The sequence below is a fragment of the Giraffa tippelskirchi genome, chromosome 6 (genome assembly GCF_054371585.1).
Source record: "Giraffa tippelskirchi isolate mGirTip1 chromosome 6, T2T-mGirTip1v1.2.pri, whole genome shotgun sequence".
Taxonomy (NCBI): Eukaryota; Metazoa; Chordata; class Mammalia; order Artiodactyla; family Giraffidae; genus Giraffa; species Giraffa tippelskirchi.
Window position 1 is genome coordinate 49,909,628 of NC_137280.1, and position 27,075 is coordinate 49,936,702.

Here is a 27,075-nt window from a genome sequence, read left to right on the forward strand (position 1 = left end):
ACAAAGTGAGCAAAGCTTATTTTGAGGTGGGAAATAGTAATTGAAAGATAAGAATGGAAAAAAAAATGTGATGAGATTTCAAGACAGTCCTTTCTTCCATGGAAACTTATGTTTCCCATATTACTTTCTTGGTTATTGGAATAGGTTAGAAGAAAGAAAAGTTGATGTAGAACCAATAGAAGTATATATACTTCTTTAGAAGTATATTGAGAACTCCATACCATTTTGATACTTTTTTGGAATATATTAAGAGCAACACTTCTGATTGCAGATTTATGGTTGTGATTTCTGTCCCATGAACCTATAAGCTGTATATTTAGGTCTGGGTGCCAATGGCAGGTCTGGGATAAAGGGTAGAAAATCTGAACCTCAGAGATACCCAGATTCCCTCCAAAGGGCAAAGATGTTCTACTGGTCATTTCACTCTTTCTTACACCCATGATATATAATTTTTCAGAACACAGGAAGAATAAGATGTCATTCACACATCTGAACATTTAGATTGCCATACTATTATTCTGGGTTTTGGAAAGTTGAGAACACAGGAGGACTCTCTGTTTTGTCTGGTGGTAGTGAACAATTGATCCATACTCAGTCTGAAAGTCTGATCCACTCTCTGTACCCATTTATCAGCTGTCATGGCATCTAACTTCCTGCTAAGAAACCCCAGGTGACGTCTGCCATGTGAACTCTCTCAGGCCTGGGGTCACCACAGGCAGCAATGGGGACCTGACACCTCAACTACACAAACCCACATTTCTCTTAGAATTGACTGTGGAAGGTTTTTACAGAATGTTTTTTTCATGTCGCATGCCTCACATTAAATATTGTTAAAAAATTAAAAACCGATTTTGGGGGTACAATTTACAAGTCTTCAGATAAGAAGAAAACGACTAAAAAAATACCCACCCAAGCACCTACAACTCATCTAGCGAACAAGGCTAATAATACGTAGGCTGTGCCCGGAGAACTCCGTGACTCGTGGAAAAGCAGGGAGGCGCGGTCCACCCTCTGGAAGTAAGTGAGACGTGTTGATGCAGAGAGTGCTGTCAGTGGTGCTTTGCTTCCTAAGTCAAGTTCGGCAGCTGCGTTTCAGACTCAGTGTTGTTACTTATTTCGACCTAAAACAGAAAATATGAATTGCTTTAAAAGACTTCAAAATTGAAAATTAAATTTCCTTTCTATTTACTCGGGCTTTATAAAGGGCAAAATGTGACTTGTGCTGTCTGGGTTCCTGGCTGCAGCGTTAGCAAGCAAAACACCAGGGTTCCCTGCTTTTCTGATCAGGGTGCGTGAGCAGGGGTAAACATCAGATGGTGGGACTTGGCTTCCTGGGAAGGAAGTGCCAGCCACAAGAAGATGGGGAAGTGAGCTAAAGGTGTTGTCTTTGGTGACCTTGGAGTAAAGATGTCGGGGTGGTGTTGTCTCCAAACTGCCAGATACACCCCTAGCCTAACCTATAGGCTTCTGCTAGTTGACTGCTCAAGAATCCAAGTCTGGCTTTCACACCCTCTATGGCCCTTACATACATCCCACTCTGTGACAGTTAATTAAAAAAAACCTTTAATTTATATATTTTTGACTGTGCTGGCTCTTCCTTGCTGCGAGCAGGCTTTTCTCTAGTTGTGGGGCACAGATGTCTCACTAGGGTGGTTTCTTTGGTTGCAGAGCACAGGCTTTAGGATACATGGGTTTCAGTAGTTGTGGTGCATGGCTTAGTTGCTCCTGGACCAGCGATCGAACCCGTGTCTCCTGCATCGGCAGGTGGATTCTTTACCACTGAGCCACCAGGGAAGCCCTGTGATGAACTTTATGTGTCAATTTGGCTAGGCCATAGCACCCAGATATTTGGTCAAACACCAGTCTAAAAGTCACTATGATGGCATTTTTTTTTTTTTAAAGAGATTAACCTTTAAATCAATAGACTTTGAGTAAAGTAAATTCTCTCCATAATGTGGGTGGATCGTGTTCAATCAGTTGAAGATGTTAAGAGAAAAGACTGAGGTCCCTGGAGGAAGAAGGAATTCTGCGTCCAGATTGCCTTTGGACTCAAGATGCAATGTCAACTCTTCCTGGGTCTCTAGTCTGCCTACCTACTCTGCAGATTTAGACTTGCCAGCCCCATAATCACATGAGCAGATTTCTTAAAATATCTCTCTCTCCACACACACACACACACACACACACACACACACACACACACACACACACACCCCCTATTGATTCTGTTTCTCTGCAATACACACTCTCATCTCCAGTCGTCCTTGTCTCCACACATTTGATAAAGATGCTGCACCTTTCAGACTCCGTACCAGGCAATTAGCCTTTGGAAGGTGAAGGCTTTAGTTACAGCATCTTCATATAGTATCAGCCTCAACACAGTGTCTGCTACATAATCGGCACCCGGCAAATATTTGCTGCATACTTTTGCTCTGTTTCTCTCTTGCGAGAAGTCTTAGCTGGCCCAAACCTGCTTATTTTTGAGGTCAGTGGATATTTCTTCTCCTTGAAGTCCCCACTTCCACCTCAGCGGTGTTGCTTGCTCATCCTGCTCATGGCAACTCACATACTATGACTGGACCCCATGTGGGGCAAACAGCATTCAGCCTCACATGTAACTGTGCTCTGACTGTTTCACTCAGCTCCATAAGTTTTCTCCCTCCAACTAAATCATAAGCAGGGTGCCAGCGGAGATTGTCTTTCATGCTTGTTTTATCTCCCCATCCAGCAGTTCTCTCCCATTAACTCAGTTTGATGACTCTCCCTATGACTTTTTAGTCATAACTTGAAATAGCTGAAAAAAAGGTCCAATTTTCCAGTTTTGCCTTTTGGTAGCCACCCTTATCCCTGTAAATTCTGTTCCCTTCTCACCCCTCAGGGGTGGGACCCGTCAGTTCCCTCCTTACCACTTATCACATTTTCTCTGCGCTCCTATTTCTCTACATTCTGAAAGATGTAGCCCAAATGCCTAACCCTTTTACCCCACTGCAGTTTAACCAGGAAAGATAAAAGGGTGAAATTAAATGGTGGGATTTTTGTGGTTTTATAATCTTTTAGTCCAAAGGGAGAGTCAAGTTATGGAGGTTTATTCATCCATCCAACAGGTGACTCTTCTAGAATGGGATAGGCAGTAGAGGAGGATGTTTTCTTTCTTTGTTAGTGGTAGTATTGGTGTGTGTGTGTGGGGGGGGCGGTGCAGTCAAGGGAATGTCTAGGTACCTTCTCTTTTATCCTTTTTTTAAAAAATCTTTTTAATTTTTACATTTTTTAAAAATTAATTTTTATTGGAGTATAGTTGCTTTACAATGATGTGTTAGTTTCTGTTATATGGCAAAGTGAATCAGCTATATATATACATACATCTCTTCATTTGTGGATTTCCTTCCTGTTTAGGTCACCACAGAGCACTGTGCTATACAGCACATTCTCATTTAGTTGTTTGTTTTATACATAGTGTCAATAATGTACATATGCCAATCAATCCACATCCCCAATTCATCTTACTCTCACTTTCCTACATTTATCTTTCATGTGATGAAAGTGAAAGAGTGAAGTGAAAAAGTTGGCTTAAAACTTAACAGTCAGAAAACTAAGATTCTGGCAACTGGTCCCATTACTTCATGGCAAATAGATGGGGAAACAGTGACAGGCTTTATTTTTTGGGGCTCCAAAATCACTGCAGATGGTGACCATGAAATCAAAGATTCTTGCTCCTAGGAAGAAAAGTTATAACCAACCTAGACAGCTTATTAAAAAGCAGAGACATTACTTTGCAACAAAGGTCCATCTAGTCAAAGCTATGGTTTTTCCAGTAGTCATGTATGGATGTGAGAGTTGGACTATAAAGAAATCTGAGCGCTGAAGAATTGATGCTTTTGAACTGTGGTGTTGGAGAAGACTCTTGAGAGTTCCTTGGACAGCAAGGAGATCCCACCAGTCCATCCGAAAGGAAATCAGTCCTGAATATTCATTGGAAGGACTGATGCTGAAACTGAAACTCCAACACTTTGGCCACCTGATGCGAAGAACTGACTCGTTGGAAAAGACCCTGATGCTGGGAAAGATTGAAGGTGGGAGGAGAAGGGGATGACAGAGGATGAGATGGTTGGATAGCATCACTGACTCAATGGACATGAATTTGAGTAAACCCTGGGAGTTGGTGATGGACAGGGAGGCCTGGCATGCTGCAGTCCATGGGGTCGCAAAGAATTGGACACGACTGAGCAACTGAACTGAACTGAACCTCTGCTTATAGCTATTTTCTTTTTTAAAAAAAGTTTTATTTATTTTATTATATTCTGGCTGTGCTGGGTCTTTGCTGCATACAAGTTTCCTCTAGTTGCAGTGAGTGAGGGCTACTCCTTGCTGCGGTGCACAAGCTTCTCATTGTGGTGGCTTCCTTGTTGCAGAGCACAGGCTCCAGGGCATGTGGGCTTCAGTACTTGTGGGTCTTGGGCTCTAGAGCACAGGCTCAGTGATTGTGGTACATGGGCTTAGTTTTTCTTGGCAAATCGGATCCTCTTGGACCAGGAATCGAACTGGTATCCTTTGCATTGCAAGATGGAATCTTAACCAGTGGACCACCAGGGAAGCCCCATGTAGGTACTCTTTTCTGCTCTGGGGCTTTAGCAACATGGACTGAAAAAACAGTAAAGTAGGCTGAGGCTGTTCCAAGGATTCCTGCTAGGAATTCTGGAGTGTTTCTTCAGGCATCGGGAAACACTGCAAGGAGTTTTCTAAGAAGACAGTAAAGCAACTTTGAAAGCAGGCATTGAAAGGAAAGCCTGTTAACAACCGTGCCTAAGGTTTTTATTAGCAGATGGATTTTTAAAAATCAAACATACACAGAAGTAAAGAGAATGCTATTATGAATCCTTGTTTACTCACCATTCAGATTCAACTAAAATAAAAATGACCTAATTAAGTTTCAGGTATTCACCCAACTTTTTTCTTTTTTAAGCTAGAGTATTTAAAGCAAATCTTAGGCATCATGTCATGTGTGTCACTTACAGGCACATGTAAGTGATGATTCCCTAGCTCACTGATTTTTCCTTGTTGCTCTTGTTTAGTGGCTAAGTCATATCTAACTCTTTTGTGGCCCCATAGACTGTAGCCTGCAGTCTCCTCCATACATAGGATTCTCCAGGCAAGAATACTGGAGTGGGTTGCCATTTCCTTCTCCAGGGGATCTTCCCTGATCAGGGATCTAACCTGAGTTTCCTGCATTGAAAGGTGGATTCTTTACTACTGAGCCACAAGAGAAGCCCAATAGGTCTTTCAAATCTCTTTTAAATTGTGTGAATTCCCTCTCCCCCACCTTTTTTTTTTTCTTCCCATTTTCCCTATGCTATTTACCACATTCTGGATTGGTTGATTACTTCCTTGTGGTGAGGTTCAACTTACTCCATTATTCTTGTATTTTCACACTTTCAGTCCAAGATCAGTTAGTCCATGATATTTCATAGATGGTGCCATGTCTTCTTATTGCATCACCTCTGGAGACACATAATGTCTAGTTGTCACTCTTTTAATGATGGATCAATTATTCTAGGTAGAAGAGTTTGAGTTTTGGGACCTCTAAAAAATTTTTCTTTTTTTTTGGGCAGATGTTTGTAGATAAGTGAGCAGTTGCCTGAGGGTAACTACCCTCAAGGCAGAATGAAATCAAATGATAAGACAGTGATGTTATTCCAAAGTTCATCTCCTGATGGGCCTGTCATTGTCTGTTTTTCTATTGCTTTTATAAGTCTCACTGTGTCACTTCTGGGGTGTGTGTGCTTGACTCTGTGTTTTGTACTTTCTTTCTTTTCTTTTTTAAGTAAACAATCTCAAATTTTTATTGTCTTCATAATAAAACAAAATATGAAGCTCAAAACTGGATCAATTAGTGCTTTCTCTTATCTCCTCCCAGCTCAAAAATGCTTGCATCTCTTAATAGTCAGCATTCTCTTAGATCTACTTCCCGGGTGGCTCAGCAGTAAGGAATCTGCCCACAATGTGGGAGACTCAGGTTCGATCCCTGGATGGGGAAGATCCCCTGGAGGAGGAAATGGCAACCCACTCCAATATTCTTGCCTGGAGAATCCCATGGGTAGAGAAGCCCAGCGGTTTACAGTCCATAGGGTCACAAAGAGTTGGACATAACTGAATGATTAATACTAGATCTGCAGTTGGGCTCAGCACATTCAAGCTTCAGTACAGTCTTTTTTGTAGTTTTAGCCTTTTTCTGGAAAACTGGCTTAGTCTGCCCACCATAGGGACTCTGCTTCCTGTCATAATGCCACTTCCCCTGTGCATACAGAGAATCCTTGCCTTTCTTGTACTGTGTCACTTTGTGCAGTTGGCGCTTGCCACACTTCGTACAGAAAGTCTGGCAGGTTTTAGGAATATTCACCACCTTTGCGAGAGCACTACTGGCACAGAAGGAAGCTTTCTTTCTTACATCTTGTTTCTTCCCAGAACCTGTCATAATTTGCAACTTATACATATTTTTGATGTGACTAGAAAGTGAAAGATATGTATTTAACATAAAACTTGGTTTATGTTCATTATCTTTAATTTTAAAATCAGTGGATACTTCCTCTTTGGGACAGGGCCAAATGAAGCTACCTTTACTCATGCTGATTAATTTTTTTGGGGGGAGATGGTCTGTAATTCCACACCTCTACAGAAATCAATTTTCATGCCATTGATACCGATGACAAGTACTGAGAAAAATCCTGAATTTCTGGGAAAGACAGGAATTGATAGCTTCCCTGGGGGGTACCGTTTGGATATGAGCTTTCTCATCTTGGAAAAGGTTTTATGTGAACCAGGCTCCGTAAGCTCTGGGGGCAATGTGCAAGGTCACGTGTCAAATGAGAGGATCTCTGTGTCCTCAGGGAGGCGTAGGACAGATAACTGAACAGGGGCATGGAGCCCCTCTTGCATGTGGCCGGCTGCACCGCTGGTGGCCACGTTCTTGCCTAGTAGACAGCATCGACTGGCCAGCGTAGGAATGAGTCAGAACTGTGTGAGCTGTATAAACACAGCCATCTCACTGCTACCGGTCAAATAACTACACATTTCCCTGGTGGCTCAGACAGTAAAGAATCTGCCTGCAATGAGGGAGACCCGGGATAGATCCCTGGGTCAGGAAGATCCCCTGGAGGAGGAAATGGCAACCCACTCCAATATTCTTGCCTGGAGAATCCCATGGATAGAGAAGCCTGGTGGGCTATACAGTCCATGGGGTCACAGAGTCGGACACGACTGAGTGACTGAGCAGCAGCTGCAGGGTATGTTCTTACATAGTCTCTAAAAAGGGATAATCATCACCTAGGATGGATCAGAATGTCATGAATGCCAGTGACAGAGGGAAGGCACTCCAAGCCAGGGACAGCAGTGAGCCCTGGGCGCTGCCCCCTGGGTGCTAAGTAAGCCAGGCAGGCGGGGGCACCGGCTCTCCTTGCGGACCACACAGAGGGGCTGAGAGCTTTACTATTTAGCGCTCTGCAGGCTTGAGGCCACCTTGGAGGGTTAATTTGTACAAAGAGCTACCTTTCCAGGGACTGATGGGAACAGAACTGCATGCTCAGTAATGGGAAAAGCGAGACAGTCATTGCTCCGAGGAGGTCATCGGCGCCTGGCTCTGTGTACCACAGAAACAGACTCACAGACACCTAGATGAATATGACGGTGTGAAAGCCAATCGAGGACGAGTTAAAATAGGATCTATCCAGAGAGCTATCACTTTATTAGTCTTCAGTTGCTCGGTCAGGAAATGGAGGAGTGATGGGATGAATGATGGTTCCCCGGCTGCAGTTTACTAATACATTGTTGGAGGTTACTGGCTTTTACTTATTATTATTTTGTAAATTTATTTTTGTGTCTTATATTTTTTAATTAATTTTTATTGGAGTATAGCTGCTTTACAATGCTGTGTTAGCTTCTTCTGTACAGCAAAATGAATCGGCCATGTGCTGTGCTTAGTCGCTCAGTTGTGTCTGACTCTTTTGTGACCCCATGGACTGTAGCCTGCTAGACTCCTCTGTCCATGGGGATTCTCCAGGCAAGCATATTGGAGTGGGTTGCCGTGCCCTCCTCCAGGGGATCTTCCGGACCTACGGATTGAACCCAGGTCTTCCGCATTACAGGCAGATTCTTTATCACCTGAGCCACCAGGGAAGCCCAGCCATTACATACACATATGCCCTCCTTTATTGGATTTCCTTCCCATTCAGGTTACTCCAGAGCACTGAGGAGTTTCCTGTGCTATACGGTAGGTTTATCTATCTTATAAACAGTATCAATAGTGTATATATGTCCATCCCAATCTCCCAATTCTTCCCACTGCCTCCCTCTTCCACTTGGTATCCATACGTTTGTTCTCTACGTCTGTGTCTCTATTTTTACTTTGCAAACAGGATTATCTATACTGTATTTCTAAATTCCACACATATGCATTAATCAGAGTTTGAAAGCACATCATTCTTACCTCCCTGCCTTCTACACACACACACACCCCTCTGATTTGTCCTCCTAGCTGGTTTCTAATCTAGATGCTGTAAATGCAGGATGGCTTGGCACCAACCTGTAAGGATGCCGATACCAAACATCTGTTCTCAGGAAAGAGCAGATGGACATGAGCACCTCTGGCTCCATCCAGCAGCCCAGCTTTCAGAGGAGGATTTCCTCTGAGTGTGGACTGTGAAGGATGGAGGTACAGGGGGAACTGACTGCCGTGCAGGCCTGAAATGGGGGGGCAGTGTGTCTTCCAGAACTTGGTTGCAATAGCAGACAATCAACGGTAGCCACGTGGCATGTAACAATTTTTGTGAAGAAAAGTCAGCCTCCTGCAAAGGCAATCAGAAAGTCAAGATACCAGAGAAAAGTCAAGTTCTTATTTGGAAATCTGAGGAAAAGATTGGCTAAAAGCAACAGGAGAAGCTTTTTTCATCAAATTTTCTCAACTGCAGTCATGGGGCATCTTCCCTGTGGAAATTTCTAACATTATCAGATCTTTCTACTTCTCTTGGAAAACCTAGTTCTAAAATTCCTCTGCTGTCTATCTTTGATAAGCTGCTTTGGTCTGATTATTTTTATGTGAAGAGTTATTGCTACGTGGGGCTTCATTTTCCCACCACCCAGTCCCTGACCATTATGATGGTTTTGACAAACCTTGAAGTATTTCAGTTGCTCACGATGAGGCTCCCTGATTATCTGTATCTCTTTTAGAGCTGCTTGGGTTTATGTCAAACTATGTTTCTTCCTTGGGCTTCCCTGGTGGCTCAGATGGGAAAAAAATCTTCCTGCAATGCAGAAGACCTGGTTTCAATCCCTGGGTAGGGAAGATCCCCTGGAAAAGAAAATGGCAACCCACTCCAGTATCCTTGTCTGGGAAATCCTATGAACAGAGGAGCCTGGAGGGCTACAGTCCATAGGGTCACAAAGAGTTGGACACAGCTGAGCAACTAATACTATATGCCTATATATGCCCAAGTTTCTTCCTGAGAGGTGAAGCTGCTTCTATTAACCCTCTGCCTCTGGTGGTACTGTTGCTTCCACCGTAAGCTGCCCTGCAGCTGTCCTCTTCAAACCGCAGATAACCACATGAGCAACCCTTGCACTGGCCCTTCCCCCATCATGAAAGGTGGTATAGCAGCAGCAATGGAGGAGACCCTGGTAGAGACTCAGGATGTACTTATGTTGAGAGTTAAACCCCCCACTCACAGCTGTGGCAAGATAACGGACCCCAGCACAGGCTCCCCTTGACCCCTAAGCCGGACTCAGACAACAATCACTGGAAGCATCTCTATAGCCTTAGGCATAAAGAATGACATCATTTAGATGGTGAAGCAATGGCTGCTAGGGATCTCAGAGCATCCTAACCAAGAGCCAACATTCCTTCTCTGCTTAAACATCTGCTTCCTTGTGGGTTTGCTGACTTTATGTTAGAACTATGGCAAAGGCCAGATTGGACAGGCACAGATTTCAACTTTATCCTGTGCAGAGTGGTCAAGCAGATGAGACTCCATGTAGGAAACACTCATTTTCTTCTTTTCCTGTTGATAAACTCTTCATCTTCTTTTCAAAGTCAGCTCAGACCTCACAGCTCAGTCAGTGGTGTCTTCTCTCCCCTAGTGAGAAGTAAACATTCCCTTTTCTGCAAAAACTTGCCTTGGGGACATCACTTTGTATCTACTTATTTCTACCTAGGCTTCCTCTCCTGGATCATTAGCTGCTGGAGGTTGAAGCTCAAGTATCACTCATCATTTTATTAGTAACAAAAATAACTCTTTGTTATTTCCAGCCCAGAGCCTGGTGCACACATTGTAAGTGATCAATACACAGTTGTAAATGGAAGTAAACCAATTTCTTTAACCCGTGTGTCTTGACAGATCAAGCTGTTACTTTTTTCTAAAAAAATAAAACTTTTAATTTTGTATTGGGGTATGTCCCATTAATAATGTTGTAATAATTTCAGTGAACAGCAAAGGACTCAGCCATACATATATATGGATCCATTCTTCTCCAAACCCCCTCCCATCCAGGCTGCCACATAACATTGAGCAGAGTGTTACCTTTCTAAAAAATTGAAATAAAGCTGATTTACATGTTGTATTAGTTTCAGGTGTTGAGCAAAGTAATTCATATGTGTGTATATATATATATATACACACACATATGTATAATATGTATACATGTATTATATATACATATATAAGTACTTATATATGTACATATAATCCTTTCTCAGATTCTTTTCCCTTATAGATTATTAAGAGATATTGAATGTAGTTCCCTATGCTGTACAGCAGGTCTTTCTTGTTTATCTATTTTATGTATAATAGTGTGTCTCTGTTAATCCCAAACTCCTAATTTACTCCTCCCTCACCTTTCCCCTTTAGTAACCATAAGTCTGTTTTCTGTGTCTGAGTCTGTTCTTGTTTTGTAAATAAGTTCATTTGTTGATGCCAGTATTTTAAAGAGAGACAAAGCAGGACAGACCAAATCCATACATGAACTGCCACCCCATCCCATCACCCCAGTGCACATAGTCACACACAGGTGGACTGTGGGCCCTGGAACCGGACACTTTATGATTATGAGCAATGACACAATCAAACACAAGACTGGGGACTCCCTGTATAAGTCTACAGTGAATGGATTGTCTGTGACCATCCATATCTAGTTGAAAGTTATCTGTCTACATGTGCTTGAGAATATGACCAAGATTCTCCCAGTTCCCTTCATAAAGCAGCTTTTCCAAAAACCTGGATTTGTACTCCATGGAGATCAGAGCCTTAATGAAGCTTAAAAGCCAGGGTTCACGCATGTCCCCCTAACGATTTAGTGCAGAATACCGGCTTCTCCTCTAGTCTGTTGCTGGTACAAGGGATATGGCATCACTGTGCTGGTTACAATGGAACCCAAAACAAGGGCTTTTAGAAATACAATCAAGCAGGCTGACTGATGCCAACTGGATAAACTCTGCCATATTTGCATACCTGAGGGGAGAACCCACACCGACCTCTTAAATTGTTTCCTGTACAATTATTTTATTTGGGGTTTAGTTTGATCTTGCAGATTCCTGCTTCCTTCATGGTTGAAGGCATTCCATATTCATCTGGCATAATGACACGCATCATCTATCAAAGCAGAAACTTGTTCTCTTGTTTCCTGCAGCTTGTAGCTGATGCCACATTCAGCTGAAAAGTGTGGGAGGTCAGCAGTGAACAGGGTAGTCGAAGTAACTAGAGATTATCACACTAAGTGAAGTAGGTCAGGAAGATAAGGACAAATACCATAGGATATCACTTATATGTGAAATCTAAAATATGACACAAATGAACCTATCTATGAAACAGAAGCAGACTGATAGAGAATAGACTTGTGGTTGCCAAGGGGGAGAGGGGGTGGGGGAGGGATGGACTGGGAGTTTGGGGTTGGTAGATGCAAACTATTGCATTTAGAATGGATAAACAACAAGCTCCTAATGTATAGCTCAGGGAAAACTATATTCAATATCTTGTGATAAACCACAATGGAAAAGAATACTAGAAAAGAATGTCTATATGTGTAAAAGTGAGTCACTTTGCTGTATAGCAGAGATTGGCACAACATTGTAAATCAGCTATTGTTTTTGTTGTTTTAGTTGACTCTTTGTGACCCCATGGACTGTAGCCCACCAGGTTCCTCTGTCCATGCGATTTCCCAGGCAAGAATATTGGGGGTGGGTTGCCATTTCCCTCTCCAGCGGATCTTCCTGCCCCAGGGATTGAATCTGTGTCTTCTGGTTGGCAGGTGGATTCTTGACCACTGAGCTACCAGGGAAGCCTACTGTACTTCAATTTTTTAGGAAAAGCCCTTATGAGGGAGTGGAGTTGATCACAACCTTTTAGGTAATCTTCCCAGGATGTTTCGTGCATTCTGAATTCACAGAGATGGAAGGGACTTTAAGAAACAGAGACAGAAGTTGCCTGCCTCTGGGCCATCCCACTAGACACCCTTTTCAGGCACATGGATGAGAGTGTCATTCAAGAAAAGAGATTCCCTTATCATCAGTAATCAATTGCCATGTTTAATAACTTCCCCTAATAAAAAGATCTTTCTTAGATCTGACCAACATCTTTCATACTGCAATCTCTCTGCCGAGTTATTCTTCAGAGTGGGGATGAAAGAAGTCATTCATCATCCTCTTTTCACATAACAAGTGTATAGAAGACGGTCCAAGTCACTGCTCGGCATTGTTTCAGGTCTTTTCTGACTTCAGATTCTCTGGTCATCTTCATTACTGTACAATCCCTGCCAAGATCCCCACATGCACAGATACCCACTTCTGGGGTAGATCATTCATGAGTACTCAGTAGCATGAGTAATGAGGTGGCTGCTTGGTTCTGGAACATGACATGGGGTGAATGCTTTTCCAAATTGGATTTGCTTTAAGAAACCAACATATAAACATCTATCATGTGACAGGCACTGTGCTGATTTGTGTAGCATGTGAGCCTGTGTTTCCTTTAGCTCACTCTGCTGGAATAAAATTAATTCCATAATGGGGAGGTGGAGGAGCCAGTACAGGCTTCTAGAGGCTTCCGTCCCCAAAGAAGCTAGGGAAGGAATTGCAGATTTGGGCAAAGAGGCAGCTGGTGAATCCTTTCATACGTGTCTCTTATACTAGTGATTGTGTTACCAATTTCCTCTTGTCACCACAAAATTACAGAGCCTTGGCCTGAAAGAATGGGAAGGTCATCTGAGCAAGTCTATAATGTCATGGCGAGAGTTTCTCACCTAGGAAAGACCCCAGCTCCACCCCTTACTACTTGAGAGACTTTGGGAAGATCGTTTATCATCTGTGAATCTCAGGTTCCTTATTTATAAGGTAGACTAATGGTACATTATTTTCATGAGGATGAAGTGAGATAATAATGCAAATTGTACATGGTAGCTACTGTTTTATACAGCGGTATATTTGCTGCTTAGAGTTTTCTAGGAATGCAGTCATGGCATCTATTCTTATTTTTTAGTATTTTATCAGTCAAGTGACCATGACTCCTTCTTTATACTCAACTGAAATCTGTCCAGTTTGAGGTGTTTTCATTGTAGCTGTTGAGTTTCTTCTGATTAGTCAAACATTGGAGTACTAGGTGGACTTCTCTGGTGGCTCAGATGGTAAAGAATCTGCCTGCAGTACAGGAGACCTGGGTTCTATCTCTGGGTCAGGAAGGTCCCCTGGAGGAAGAAATGGCTATCCACTCCAGTACTCTTGCCTGGAAAATTCCAAGGACAGAGGAGCCTGGCAAGCTACAGTTCATGGGGTTACAAACAGTCTGATATGACTGAGTGACTAACACTTTTTTTTTCTTTTGAGTACTAGGCACAGTCATGAGCAGCTTTAGAGATGCTCTTTATACCTTATTCCATTTAATCCATCCTCCCTCCTCCACCCAGGTGACAGAACCAAGTCTATTCTCAGAGACATGAAAGAAGGCCCCTGGGACCACACAGTTAGAGCCTGGATCCTAACCTAGTCTTTCTTCTGTTTTCCCTCTGCTATGCTCCCCCAAGACACATATTAAGTCTCTGTTTTGTACACTAAATCATCCTTTCTTCCTCCAATTTGGCAATCTAATAACAAGAAAAATAAAATAAAACTATTATTTAAGAAACTTAAATCATTGTACTACTTGAAATCCTTTTTGGAATGAACAATAATAATGATAATGTTGGGTTACATGTGAAAGGTGTGTTTCAAATATGAGTGGAAAATTAAACCAATGATTAGTAGTGATATGTCCAAATTATTTCAGGTTTGGTTAGTTTTGGCCAAGTTAGAAGGATTAATATTTTCCATCTCATCACACCTTTACTTACAGATGAACAGGCTTTAACGTAACATGATCCTGGTAGTAGGAGTGTGCATCAAGTCCACCTATGAAATCAACTGCAAATACAACATAGCCCAATATGAATAAGTGTGCAAATTCACATAATAGTAGATGACTTAAAAAGAACACATAAAAAGTTAACAAAAATATTTCTCACACAATGGAAGAATGTGTATTTAATATAAAGGCTGTTCAAAATATTATCAGTGGTCAAAAAATGGGGAAATTAAAAAAAAAATTTTAATGGAGGATAATTGTTTTACAATGTTGTGTTGGTTTCTGTCGTACATCAATATGAATCAGCACAGCTACGCATATGCCCCCTCCCTCTTGAACCTCCCTCCCACCTCCCACCCCACCCCACACCTCTAGGTCATCACAGAGCACCTGTAGAAAATGGGGAGATTTTAAGAAACACACACAGAACTTTGGATCTTAGGGACTGAGAAATCACAGTTGTTACTGGCTTTAGTAAAAAATGAAGTATACTAAATAGTATTAGATTTTAAATAATGTGCTTATCCTTAGGCATACAAATATGCCCTTTCCCCTCATATATCAAAAGATATACCTTTTCTTCTTGTTGCCAGAAACCATTTTTTTTCCTTAAGAATATTTATTGCATTATCAGAAAGACCTTTGAGAAGTCACAAAATCTATGTCCTTGCCTTCTGTCTTCAAGCCATTCCTGACAAATAAGCACCTGTATTTTGCAGAGAAAGTTTCGACTTCTCTCTGGTAGTGTGGTACTTGCCTCATACTGTATAGACTCACTAATTTTGTTAATATTCTTTCTAATCTGTTTCCATTTTGATCAAAACCTCAATCTTTCTTTTGAAAACCTAATGTCCTTGGTTAATCATTTCTCCTGTTGTTTTTTTTTTTCCTGCCATAGTCCATTAAAACTATTAATTAGGTCATACCAAACTCTGGTTATATTATAGCACATTAACAAGTATGTGGGTGTATAATAACACTGAGCTTGGTATGTGTGTGTGTTTAGGTCCACAAAATGTGAATATTTTATCATATTCTCCACTCAAGACAGGCATGCTAGTAAACTGTGATTTTGAGAAAGATGAACTAGCCTAGAAGTTCTAGTAAAGTCATGACCTACTCTGACCCGCTCTATCCTTTTGCCTGCATTGGAGAAGGTGAGGTGAAGCTTCACCAGATCACCATGTAGACTCAAGCTTTGGAGTCCTCTGGGGTTCACAACAAGCAAATGACAAGGGACCATCACAAGGTAATCCCTCTGGAAACCAGAGGGGCCAAGAAAAGCCCATCCTTTTCCTACCAAGGCACATAAGTCACCTGGACGCAACCTTAAGGAGCAAAGTAGTGAGAGAGGAGTCAATCTGAGACACTAAAACGATTTTCCTAGGACTTCCCTGGTTGTCCAGTGGTTAAGAATCCACCTGCCAATGCAGGGGACACAGGTGTGATCTTTCCTTAGGGAAGATCCTACAATGCCTTGGGGCAACTAAGCCTGTAAGGCGCAACAAGAGAAGCCGCTGGGATGAGAAGCCCTTGTGCAGCAAGAAGACCCAGTGCAGCCAAAAAATAAATAAATAAAATACTTTAAAAAATTCTCTATTACGAAAGGAATCTTGTCAGAGAGAACTCCTGACCTTGTTGACCAATGGGTAAAAATTTAGAAGGAAAAATCACCTGATCAATTAACATTGTTGATTAAAAATTGAATGGTCCTAAAAAAAAAAGTTGGGTAGTACTATAATTTACTGAACTGATATGGAAAATATTTTCATAGCTAAAGATACTATGACTTACAGAGGCACCTTTGGAAGTTGAAGGGTGTGTTAAAAGAAAGAAAATTATAAATACATACATTCATGAATAAAATAATTCAATTAAAAAGTTATTTCAAAATAAAATTATTTATAAAAATGAAGATTAAAAATCAATATACATATTTATTAAAGCAGAATAAAAAGAAAACTTTATGTTCATTTGAATGTTAAAATGCAACATTAACATAATGATTGTTTTTGGCATAAATTCATGTAGTGCCATGAATCTGCTCCATGGTCCATGTCTGTCTGTAATACACCACATCGCTGATCTTTTGGGGGAAAATATACACATATCTTTTCAATATGGTTTTATTATTTTTATAAATTTATTTAAAATATTGCTCAGGGCAGGGGCATTGGGATGACCCAGAGGGATGGGATGGGGAGGGAGGTGGGTGGAGGGTCCAGGAAGGGGAACACATGTAAACCCATGGCTGATTCATGTCAATGTATGGCAAAAACTATTACAATATTGTAAAGTAATTAGCCCCCAACTAAAATAAATAAATTTATTAAAAATAAATAAATAAATAAAATCTTATTCAATATTTCTTTTTATGATTAGTAAACTTGAAATTGCCGATATCTTGATTGCCTTTGTAAATCACAGTATTTTTAACTATGAAAATATTTTCCGTATCAGTTCAGTTCAGTTGCTCAGTCGTATCCGACTCTGCGACCCCATGGACTGCAGCATGCTAGGCTTCCCTGTCCATCACCAACTCCCAGAGCTTGCTCAAACTCATGCTGATAAATGCCAAGCAAGTTTGCTACAGAGAGGACAGGTGTCATATAGTTTAGCTCAAATACTTTCCCAAGCACTGCTATTTTACCTCCATTTAGCACATCTTTCTGTGCCAAAAATTTTACAAGACACAAAATAACTTGCATTTATTTATGATTCTTTTTAGATCTTCTCACAAATTAACTTTTTTTCATTTTGGTGCAGAATATAAATTTGTCAAATAAAACACAGCTCTGTCAAAAGAGTATTTTCTCAAGTCAAGAGATTTCAAAAGGAAACAATGAAACTGAAAATTAAATTTTATATAACATTTGAACTCTCAATATTTAATTTGTCCAGTTCACTTGTTTTGTGAGCATAAATTTCCATGTTTTCCTTTTTTGTAAGCTTTCATTTATTGTCATTTACTAAAAGATTCAAAAGATGACTTTGGGAGTGCTTCATTTGTTGAATAATTTGACTTAAGTTCTTCAACTGATCTTGAATGCAGTGCAGCTAAAATGTGGAAGACTCATTTATAAAATGCTCACAGTCATTGTAGGAACTTGAATTAATTTACAAAGTAGTTCTTTAAAGACAGAAATGACCCTAACTGATTGATGAAGAGAAGCCAAGAGAGAAAACGTATATTGTCATACCAAAGACTTTGTTTTGTTTGCTTGTTTTACAAAAATATTCTCAATTCAGTTCAGTTCAGTTGCTCAGTCGTGTCTGACTCTTTGCGACCCCATGAATCGCAGCACGCCAGGCCTCCCTGTCCATCGCCAACTCCCGGAGTTTACCCAAACCCATGTCCATCAAGTCGGCGATGCCATCCAACAGGGAAATGCAAACCAAAACCACCATGAGATACTACTTTATATTCACCAAAATGGCTATAAAAATCAGATAATAAGTGTTGGTAAAGATGTGGAGAAATTGGAACCCTCATGCACTGCTGGTGGTAATGTAAAATGTTGCAAGACAGGTGGTTCTTAAAAGAGGATATACAGAATTACCATGCATGTGTGCATGCGCAGTCATGTCTGACTCCTTGCGACCCCATGGACTGTAGGCCACCAGGCTCCTCTGTCCATGGGGATTCTCCAGACAAGAATGCTGGAGTTGGTTGCCATGCCCTCCTCCAAGGGATCTTCCTGACCCAGGGATCGAACCCATGACTCCTGCATCTCCTGCATTAGCAAGTGGATTCTTACTCCTAGGTATATACCCAAGAGAAATGGAAACTTATGTCCACACAAAAATTTGTACACAAATTTTTAAACTCTCAATATTTAGTTTGTCCAGTTTGCTTGTTTTGTGAGCATAAATTTCCATGTTTTCCTTTTTTGTAAGCTTTCACTTATTGCCATTTACTAAAAGATTCAAAAGATGGTTTTGAATCATCTTTGAAAACAGCATTATTCAGCATATCCAAAAGGTGGAAAAGGTAGGTAATTAAGAAACTGAAAACATCAAGAATCTTTTATGGGTGGAACACAACAATGTGGTTTTTGACAACAGAAACCTGATATTTCCATATTAGAAAAATAGCTTTTTTAAGCACACACTGACACTTTGCATTTGCCAGAGTAGGAATATAGTTTAAGTAAAGAGGTAAACTGAAGTGTTTATAGATTTTAAAGTTTTTTAAAAATGATGCTTTAAAAATTGAAGTTGTTTTTTGACCCAACAAAATACTTGAAAATGACTCACTAGGAAATACTTTCAGCTTTTAAGCTTTCAGAGTGGTAGTTGTATCACATTGTTAAGAAAGTGAAGTGACTGTGCATTCTAAAAGCCACTGTAATGAGAAAGATGTGAGAACAGAAGCTGCTGAATTAAGGAGTTGCTCCAGTAGAAATAAAGAGATGAATTGCAATGAAACCTGAGAAGTAGCAGAAAAGGCATAGATGGGTTTTCAGAAATATTAGAAAGGAGAATTAGAAATAAAACATCATGAAATCTGAAATAATCACAGCAAGAACACCATCTAAGGGTCTTTGGCAGAGATTGGCCTTGGAGGAGACGAGGAAGACAGAAAGTAGGGGGAGTGCTGCACAACTTGCTGAGTGACCTGCAGGATAATTGACTTGAATTCTCTGGTTATTAAAGTCTTAAAATGTAGAACAGAAAAGTCAGCACAATTAAGAGCTGGCATCAACGGTGCAGAAAAGCTGGTTACAGAGAACATTGCCCTCTTCACCCATTCTCGGAAACTGAGGTGTTACTATAAAAGATCCCTTGGGGAGAGCCCACAGCCAGAAAACCCCATTGTTCATAGTCCATTCAAACGTATTTCCTGTGCCAACTTCCAACTGCAGAGCCAAGCGACTTCTTGGAACAAATTATGTTACTTGCAATGGAACATCTTTGTGGTTATTCACTCTCCCCATGGCAGATCCCAGACAGGGGTTCTCACTGACCTGGAGGAACTCCAAAGCCACTCTGGATTTACAGCATCATCTTACTGTAAAAACAGACCTGTTTTCCACTTGTGGGGCTTCCCTGGTGGCCCAGATGGTAAAGAATCCGCCTGCAATGCTGGAGACCCGGGTTCCATCCCTGGGTCAGGAAGATCCTCTGGAGAAGGGAGTGGCTACCCACTCCAGTATTCTTGCCTGGAAAATTCCATGGACAGAGGAACCTGGTGGGCTACAGTCCATGGGGTCACAAGAGTAAGGCACGACTGACAACGCTTTTACTTTTCTTTTTTTTTTTTTCACTTTTCCACTTGTAAGAGATTCACAACTGAGTCTTCTGTTTGACTACAGGGAACTTTTGGTCATCAGTGAGGTTTCCGATAGAAAACTCAGTACTACCAACTCAGGACTTCATTCAGACACTGCAATCCTGACTGACACCTAAAGCAAGACAGGCCATTTTCAGTGAGCACTCAAGCTATCATTTATGTCCCAGGTTTAACTAGATTCACCCTGGTGGCTCAGCTGGTAAAGAACTCGTCTGATGATGCAGGAGATACAAGACATGTGGGTTTGATCTCGGGATTGGGAAGATCCCCTGGAAGAGGGCATGGCAATACAGTCCAGTAGTCTTGCCTGGAGAATCCCCATGGACAGAGGAGGCTGGCGGGTTACAGTTCACGGGGTCACAAACAGTTGGACACGCCTAAGTGTGCACGCACACACACACCAAAGAATGAGTCAGAATGCACGCATTTTTTTCTGATCCAGCTCTGTCGCACACTGCCTTGTCTCTGACTGGGAAACACAGAGACACTCTACCATTGCGTTTAGCTCAGAGAAATGAAAAGACTTGGGAGGATGAGGATCAATTAACAGATTTACTCTGAGCCTGCTTCTTGCTCTATCATTGTTCCCGCTATGTCGTTATGAGACTATTCTAATAAGTGTTTATATTATAGGTTGCCAGCAATACTCTTAAGGGAGCACTGCTCAGGCTTCTAAAGAACTCAAATGTGGGGGCTGTTACATTGTGATTTACTCGTCCTGTGATAGGAATTCATAAGAGAAAAGCCAGGGCAGACGCTTGACATCCACTGAGTTCATGCAGAGAGGCCCTTAACAGACCACAGGGAGGATTTTGCAGACCCCCATAGGTAATGAAGGCTTTTAGGAGAGACCGGTGATTTCTGAGGGAGCTGGCAGCTGAACTCTGCCTGCATTACTAGGGAATGAGCTGGTCCACAGCATCGCTCATCTGCTGCCTCTCCCTGTCTGAAGAATCTGAGCTTTCAGAGGGCATGACCCGCTGTGCCAAACTGCAGACCATGATGGGGCAGCTCACATCACACAGAGTGGATGCAGGCATGGTGACCCCATGGGTCTGCTGGACCTGGTGAACTTGACTGTGCCCTGAAATGCTGCTGACCCCCAGAGGAGGTGGCTGGGGCTGTGCAACCGCCTGCCCGAAATAACTTTAGGAACGTTAAGAGCTGATCAAACAGGTAGATGACAGCTCACAGGCAAGCTTTATAAATGTTCATGATTGTTCTCTTTATGATGCAGGAAATTTACCATCCCCTCCACCTTTCAGAAAGCACTGGGAACTGAAGAAGGGAAACTTCTTCTCACATGGGACCCCTGAGATGCTCAGGGAGAAGTCAGCCTCACTGGAAGGGCAGAGTCTGCCACCCTAGAGACTGCCTTGTCCAAGTCAGTCTTCCAGCATGTTTATCTCCTTTTGCCTGTTATCAGCCATGCAAAATGGACCCATCTCACCTCATCTGGTCCCCCTCAGGCAAAGGCACTGATGTGGAAAACTGATACAGTGCAATGACTCAGATGGCACTGTGGCCTGGGAAACACTGAGAGTTGTCACTGGGGAGAGCCTGGAGGGTCTGGAAGAAACTACATGTCTGTCTGGGGGCCCTAGACCCTCCTCCTCTTGGGGGGTCGGGGTGGGGAGGGGTCTTCAGCTGGGGAGTGCATGCCCCAGGGGATGTGAGGACTTCCCAAATGGTGTGTAATTTAAGGTGGAGGTGGAAGTGTTAGTTGCTCAGTCATGTCCAACTCTTTGTGACCCCAAGGCCTGTAGCCCACCAGGCTCCTCTGTCCATGGAATTCTCCAGGCAAGAATATTGGAGTGGGTTGCCATGCCCTCCTCCAGGGGACCTTCCCAACCCAGGGAATGAACCTGTGTCTCCTGCATGGCAGGCAGATTACCATCTTAGCCACCCAGGAAGCCAATTTAAGGTAGCCAATTCCAAAAGTGTTATTCCAAAACGTGTGTGTCCTGAGAAGGTACCTGTGGCCATTCTGGTTCTGGATTCACTCATTCTCTTCCACAACTATCTACTTTCCGCTTGACTGAAGGCATTTATCTCAACCATCTGGATAGGCTCTCATCTTACTGCACTTCCCAGGGTAAAAGGCTCCAGGGCACTAAACCAAAGAGAAGTTTTAATTTCTTGTGAGGGATGATAAAGTAACAGCTACTAATGACAAGGTAGGTAGCTTCCAAAATAATTGAAGAAAAACATAATTGATTTATCACTTGTAGTACTTTAAAATAATCTAACAATTTTTATTGAATTATAGTTAATTTACAATGTCCTGTTAGTTTCAGGTGTACAGCAAAGTGTTTCAGTTATACACATATATTTATATATAGATGTATATCTTTTTATATTCTTTTCCATTATAGGTTATTACAAGACACTGAGTATAGTTCTCTGTGATACACAGGACATCCTTGTTGGTTATTTATTTCATATATATTAGTGTGGATATCTTAATCCCAAACTGCTAATTTATCCTTCCCTAAAAATAATTTTTGATAATGGATCATATATACTTTTTGACATATACTTCAGCCACTTCATAATTTCACACCTTCCCATTTATCCTATCTCCTTTCCTCTTTTATTTTTTCTCTTTTGTGTTTATCACAGTTTACCGTATTGTTCTGTATATTTTGGGCTTTCCAGGTGGCTTAGTGGTAAAGAATCTGTCTGCCAATGCAAGGAGACACAAGAGATGCAGTTTCAATCCCTGGGTTGGGAAGATCACCTGGAGAAGGAAATGGCAACCTACTCCAATATTCTTGCCTGGAAATCCCATGGACAGAGGAGCCTAGTGGGCTACAGTCCATGGATGGCAGAGTCGGACATGACAGCATGCACACACGCACTATCTATTTTACTTAAAAAAAAAACTTTATCTGATATCTGACCCCTTAACTATAATTTAAGTTTTATGAGATAAAAAATTTATCTGACCTTGTCTGGTTTTGTTCACTGCTATCTCCCCAGAACTTGGAACAGTGCCTGGTACAAGGTAAGCTCTCAAAACTATTTGGGGAGAGAAGGAATTAAAACAATTGAATGACATTGCTGTAACAAATTTCCTCCCATTCTTATATTGAAATGAGGTATAAAGTACCTCGTGTAGCTATTATATTCTAGCAATAACTAATATTCATGTATGTATACATGAACTGATTGAAACAAAGCCACCCTGTCCATTTTAATAAGAGGTCCCCTTCCAATAAATATCTCATTTTATGTTTAAGACTTGTTCATCAATATCTGCACTACATTTATGTTTGCTCAATCATGTTGGTAGAGGATAACTGCCATTATTCTAAAGTGTCAGTAGCTCACTCGTGTCTGACTCTTTGTGATCCCATGGATTGCAGCCAGGCTCCCCTGTACATGGAATTCTCCAGGCAAGAATAATGGACCAGGTTACCATTTCCTTCTCCAAGGGATCGAATCTGGGTCTCCAGCATTGCAGGAGGATTCTTTACCATCTGAGCCACCAAGGAAGCCCGCCATTATTCTAAAGATAAGCTTCAAACGCTAAATCTGATTTTGCCAAAATAAGGAAGGCATATTTTTTTATTTGTAAAGATCATACCCACAATATTTGTCATGTCATACTCTGTTACATTTGATTGTTGTTTGTTATTGTTTAGTTGCTGAGTTGTGTCCAACTCTTTGTGACCCTGTGGACTGTAGCCTGCCAGGCTCCTCTGTCCATGGGATTTCCCAGGCAAGAATCTTGGAGTGGGTTGCCATTTCCTTCTAAAGGGGATCTTCCCAATTCAGGGATAGAACTCACATCTCCTGCATTAGGCAGGCCTTGGCAGAAGGATTCTTTATCACTGAGTCATCAGGGAAGCCATTTGATTGAGCTAGACTTTAATAATGGCAGATTATTAATTAGATGCCAAAAGCCAAAGCCTTTGACTGTGTGGATCACAATAAACTGTGGAAAATTCTGAAAGAGATGGGAATACCAGACCATTTGACCTGTCTCTTGAGAAACCTATATGCAGGTCAGGAAGCAACAGTTAGAACTGGACATGGAACAACAGATTGGTTCCAAATAGGAAAAGGAGTACGTCAAGGCTGTATATTGTCACCCTGCTTATTTAACTTATATGCAGAGTACATCATGAGAAACGCTGGGCTGGAAGAAACACAAGCTGGAATCAAGATTGCCGGGAGAAATATCAATAACCTCAGCTATGCGGATGACACCACCCTTATGGCAGAAAGTGAAGAAGAACTAAAGAGCCTCTTGATGAAAGTGAAAGTGGAAAGTGAAAAAGTTGGCTTAAAGCTCAACGTTCAGAAAACTAAGATCATGGCATCTGGTCCCATCACTTCATGGGAAATAGATGGGGAAACAGTGGAAACAGTGTCAGACTTTATTTTTTTGGGCTCCAGAATCACTGCTGATGGTGACTGCAGCCATGAAATTAAAAGATGCTGACTCCTTGGAAGAAAGGTTATGGCCAACCTAGATAGCATATTTAAAAGCAGAGACATTACTTTGCCAACAAAAGTCCGTCTAGTCAAGGCTATGGTTTTTCCAGTGGTCATGTATGGATGTGAGAGTTGAACGGTGAAGAAAGCTGAGTGCCACAGAATTGATGCTTTTGAACTGTGGTGTTGGAGAAGACTCTTCAGAGTCCCTTGGACTACAAGGAGATCCAATCAATCCATCCTAAAAGAGATCAATCCTGGGTGTTCATTGGAAGGACTGATGTTGAAGCTGAAACTCCAATACTTTGGCCACCTCATGCGAAGAGTTGACTCATTGGAAAAGACCCTAATGCTGGGTAGGATTGGGGGCAGGAGGAGAAGGGGACAACAGAGGATGAGATGGTTGGATGGCATTACTGACTCGATGGACATGGGTTTGGGTAGACTCCAGGAGTTGGTGATGGACAGAGAGGCCTGGCGTGTTGCAATTCATGGGGTGGCAAAGAGTTGGACATGACTGAGTGACTGAACTGAACTGATTAATTAGATGCTCATTTTATAGCCATACAAAATTTTGCAACTTTTAAAAGGAAAGAGATTTTTTTGGTGGGGGCATTGTTTTCACAATTGTGTAGTATTTGAATTACATCCTAAAATTCTGTTATTGTAATGATAAGCTTTATATATTGAATTCTTGCTAATGAGACATTTGATTTGGTTGGTGCTAGTGGTAAAGAACTCACCTATCACACCTGCCAATGTAGGAGACTAAGAGAGGTGGGTTTGAACCCTGGGTTGGGAAGATGCCCTGGAAGAGGGCATGACAACCCATCCCAGTATTCTTGCCTGGAGAATCCATTGGACAGAGGAGCCTGGTGGGCTACAATCCATAGGGTTGCAAAGAGTTGGACATGACTGAAATGACTTAGCATGCACTCTTGAGCCATTTTTTCTTTTTAGCTTTTAACTGGCATTGTTTTTATTCTCTAGTCCTTTTTCCTCACAGTAGCACAGACACTGAGGGGAAATCACTCTCTTTTTTCTTGGTATTTCACGTCCCCCTATGGGATTCTTTGTATGTCATACATCCCCTTTGTGCAAAGTGCGCAGAGTGACATTTCCCCAATGCTTTCAGTGTTATTCCTTTAGAAGCACAGGTACGCTTATTCTATGACACTATTTGAATAGAAAATACAAAATTTCTATTTTGTATTCTATAACTCTATAAGGTTTTTCTGTAAGGATACCATGGACAGTCTCTAGCATTTTGTCTTGATTCTTGTGCGAGGGGAACCTGGTTATAGTGTCCCTACAAGGTGCTTTGATAATAAAACATCTGCTGCTGTAATTTCTTCTCTCACTCTTGGTTGCTAGAGTTGTATCATCTTTATAAAAATACCTAGGACATCCCAGCTCCAATAACCTTCTTCCTCAATGCACACATACACTTTTTAGTTTTTATTTTCTCATATTCAGGAAGAAAGGACCAAGGTTCTTTTCTTTTTCCTTTTTAATTTTCATCTTTAATAGTGTATTTGCTTATATAAAATTAGTTTCTGTTGGCATAGCATTGCCTCACAACGTTGTTTGTTTCTGCTGTACAGGAAAGTGAATCAGCTATATGTTTACATATACCCCCTCTTTTTTTTTTTTAAAAAAAAAAGAGGTCAATAAAGCAGAATGGAATGACTCAGAAAAAATATTAAATTAAAAAGATAAGGGCTAAAAACAGCTCTAAGAATTTGTCTAAACATGTACATTTTCCCCCCTTATACAATGCATTTTTATTAGTTATTCAATTTTTCCCCAATATATTTTTATCACTCATTTAAATCTAGCTAATGTTTTACTTTGCTCTATAAATCTAGTGACAAATACTTGTTGACTTTGAAGTCTCTATAATTCACTTTTTCCTGTCTGCTTCTACAATTTTGAACATTTCCCCTTTGAATATTCTTTTTCCTTTTTAAAATAGCCTCTCTTATTACTTTTGGTTTTCCAATTTCTAGCACAGACTCCATCCCCAAAATCCCATTTCTTCTGAGATCATTTTATAAATTCCTTTCTCTTTCTATGAATGACTGTTCAAAGAAAATTGAATCTGATCATATTCTTCCCAAGATAAAATCTTTTCATTGATTCCACATCATCTATCAGAGCATCCCAGCTGTTGAGACCTGAGTAGGTACTGCTGACAGGATACTGATTCCTTAATTCCCTGGTGTCTGTGGTGGGGCGGGGAGGCATGCTCATGCCCACATGCTTGCTGAGAAAGACTGGGGGTAGCTAGTGGTCTGGGGTGGTCATTTATTGCTGGGAAAAGGTAACTTATTTGTCACAGCATGCCCCATACATTTTGACTTTTCTCTATAAGTGCCAAGATATAAAATAGGTTGGGACTCACTTGCCTGGAGAATCCCATGGACAGAGGAACCTGGTGGGCTACAGTCTATGGGGTCACAAAGAGTCAGACATGACTAAAGCGGTTTAGACTTAACAATTGTAAAAGACAGAATCCAAGGTCCCTCAAAGACTGACCCTGTTGTTCACTTAGGGAACTGAACACACCCCATACTCATCACTTCCTGAGTAACCCGTGGTTTTCCCACGCTGGTTTGGCATATTTTTTTGCCAGCATTTTAAAGTCCTCTTCCTTGTAATTTTCTTCATATAAGACCATGTTCTCATGCTCTGAGCAGCAATGCTTGATGTTCTGACAGACAATTAGCCTCTGCTGATTTTTTTCTGTGCATCTGATTCACTTTATGCAGAACATGATCTGCGCTTCAGTCGTCCATCATTATTTACATACCTGGCTCACTTATTAGATGTGAAATCTCCTAAGAAAGGGACCAAGGCTTATTCATCTCTGTATCCTTGCGGGTCTAATACACAGTGGTCTTTCAATAACTGTTTCTTTAACTAATGAATCAAATCAATAAAGGATTAGCTACTTAAACTTGTTTAAAGTCC

General features: G+C 41.3%; 1 protein-coding gene and 1 pseudogene across 1 annotated transcript in view; both read right to left on the reverse strand.

Annotated features, from left to right (window-relative positions):
* Positions 1-494: 494 nt before the first annotated feature.
* Positions 495-27,075, reverse strand: part of NKAIN3 (sodium/potassium transporting ATPase interacting 3) — a 508,353-nt gene continuing 481,772 nt past the window's right edge. The window contains exon 6 of the mRNA XM_081504335.1: positions 495-1,121. Within this exon, the coding sequence (XP_081360461.1) occupies positions 1,108-1,121 (14 nt within the window). The 3' untranslated portion in view covers positions 495-1,107. The remainder of the gene's footprint in view (positions 1,122-27,075) is intronic.
* On the reverse strand, positions 5,870-6,469 carry LOC145509312 (large ribosomal subunit protein eL42-like; annotated as a pseudogene).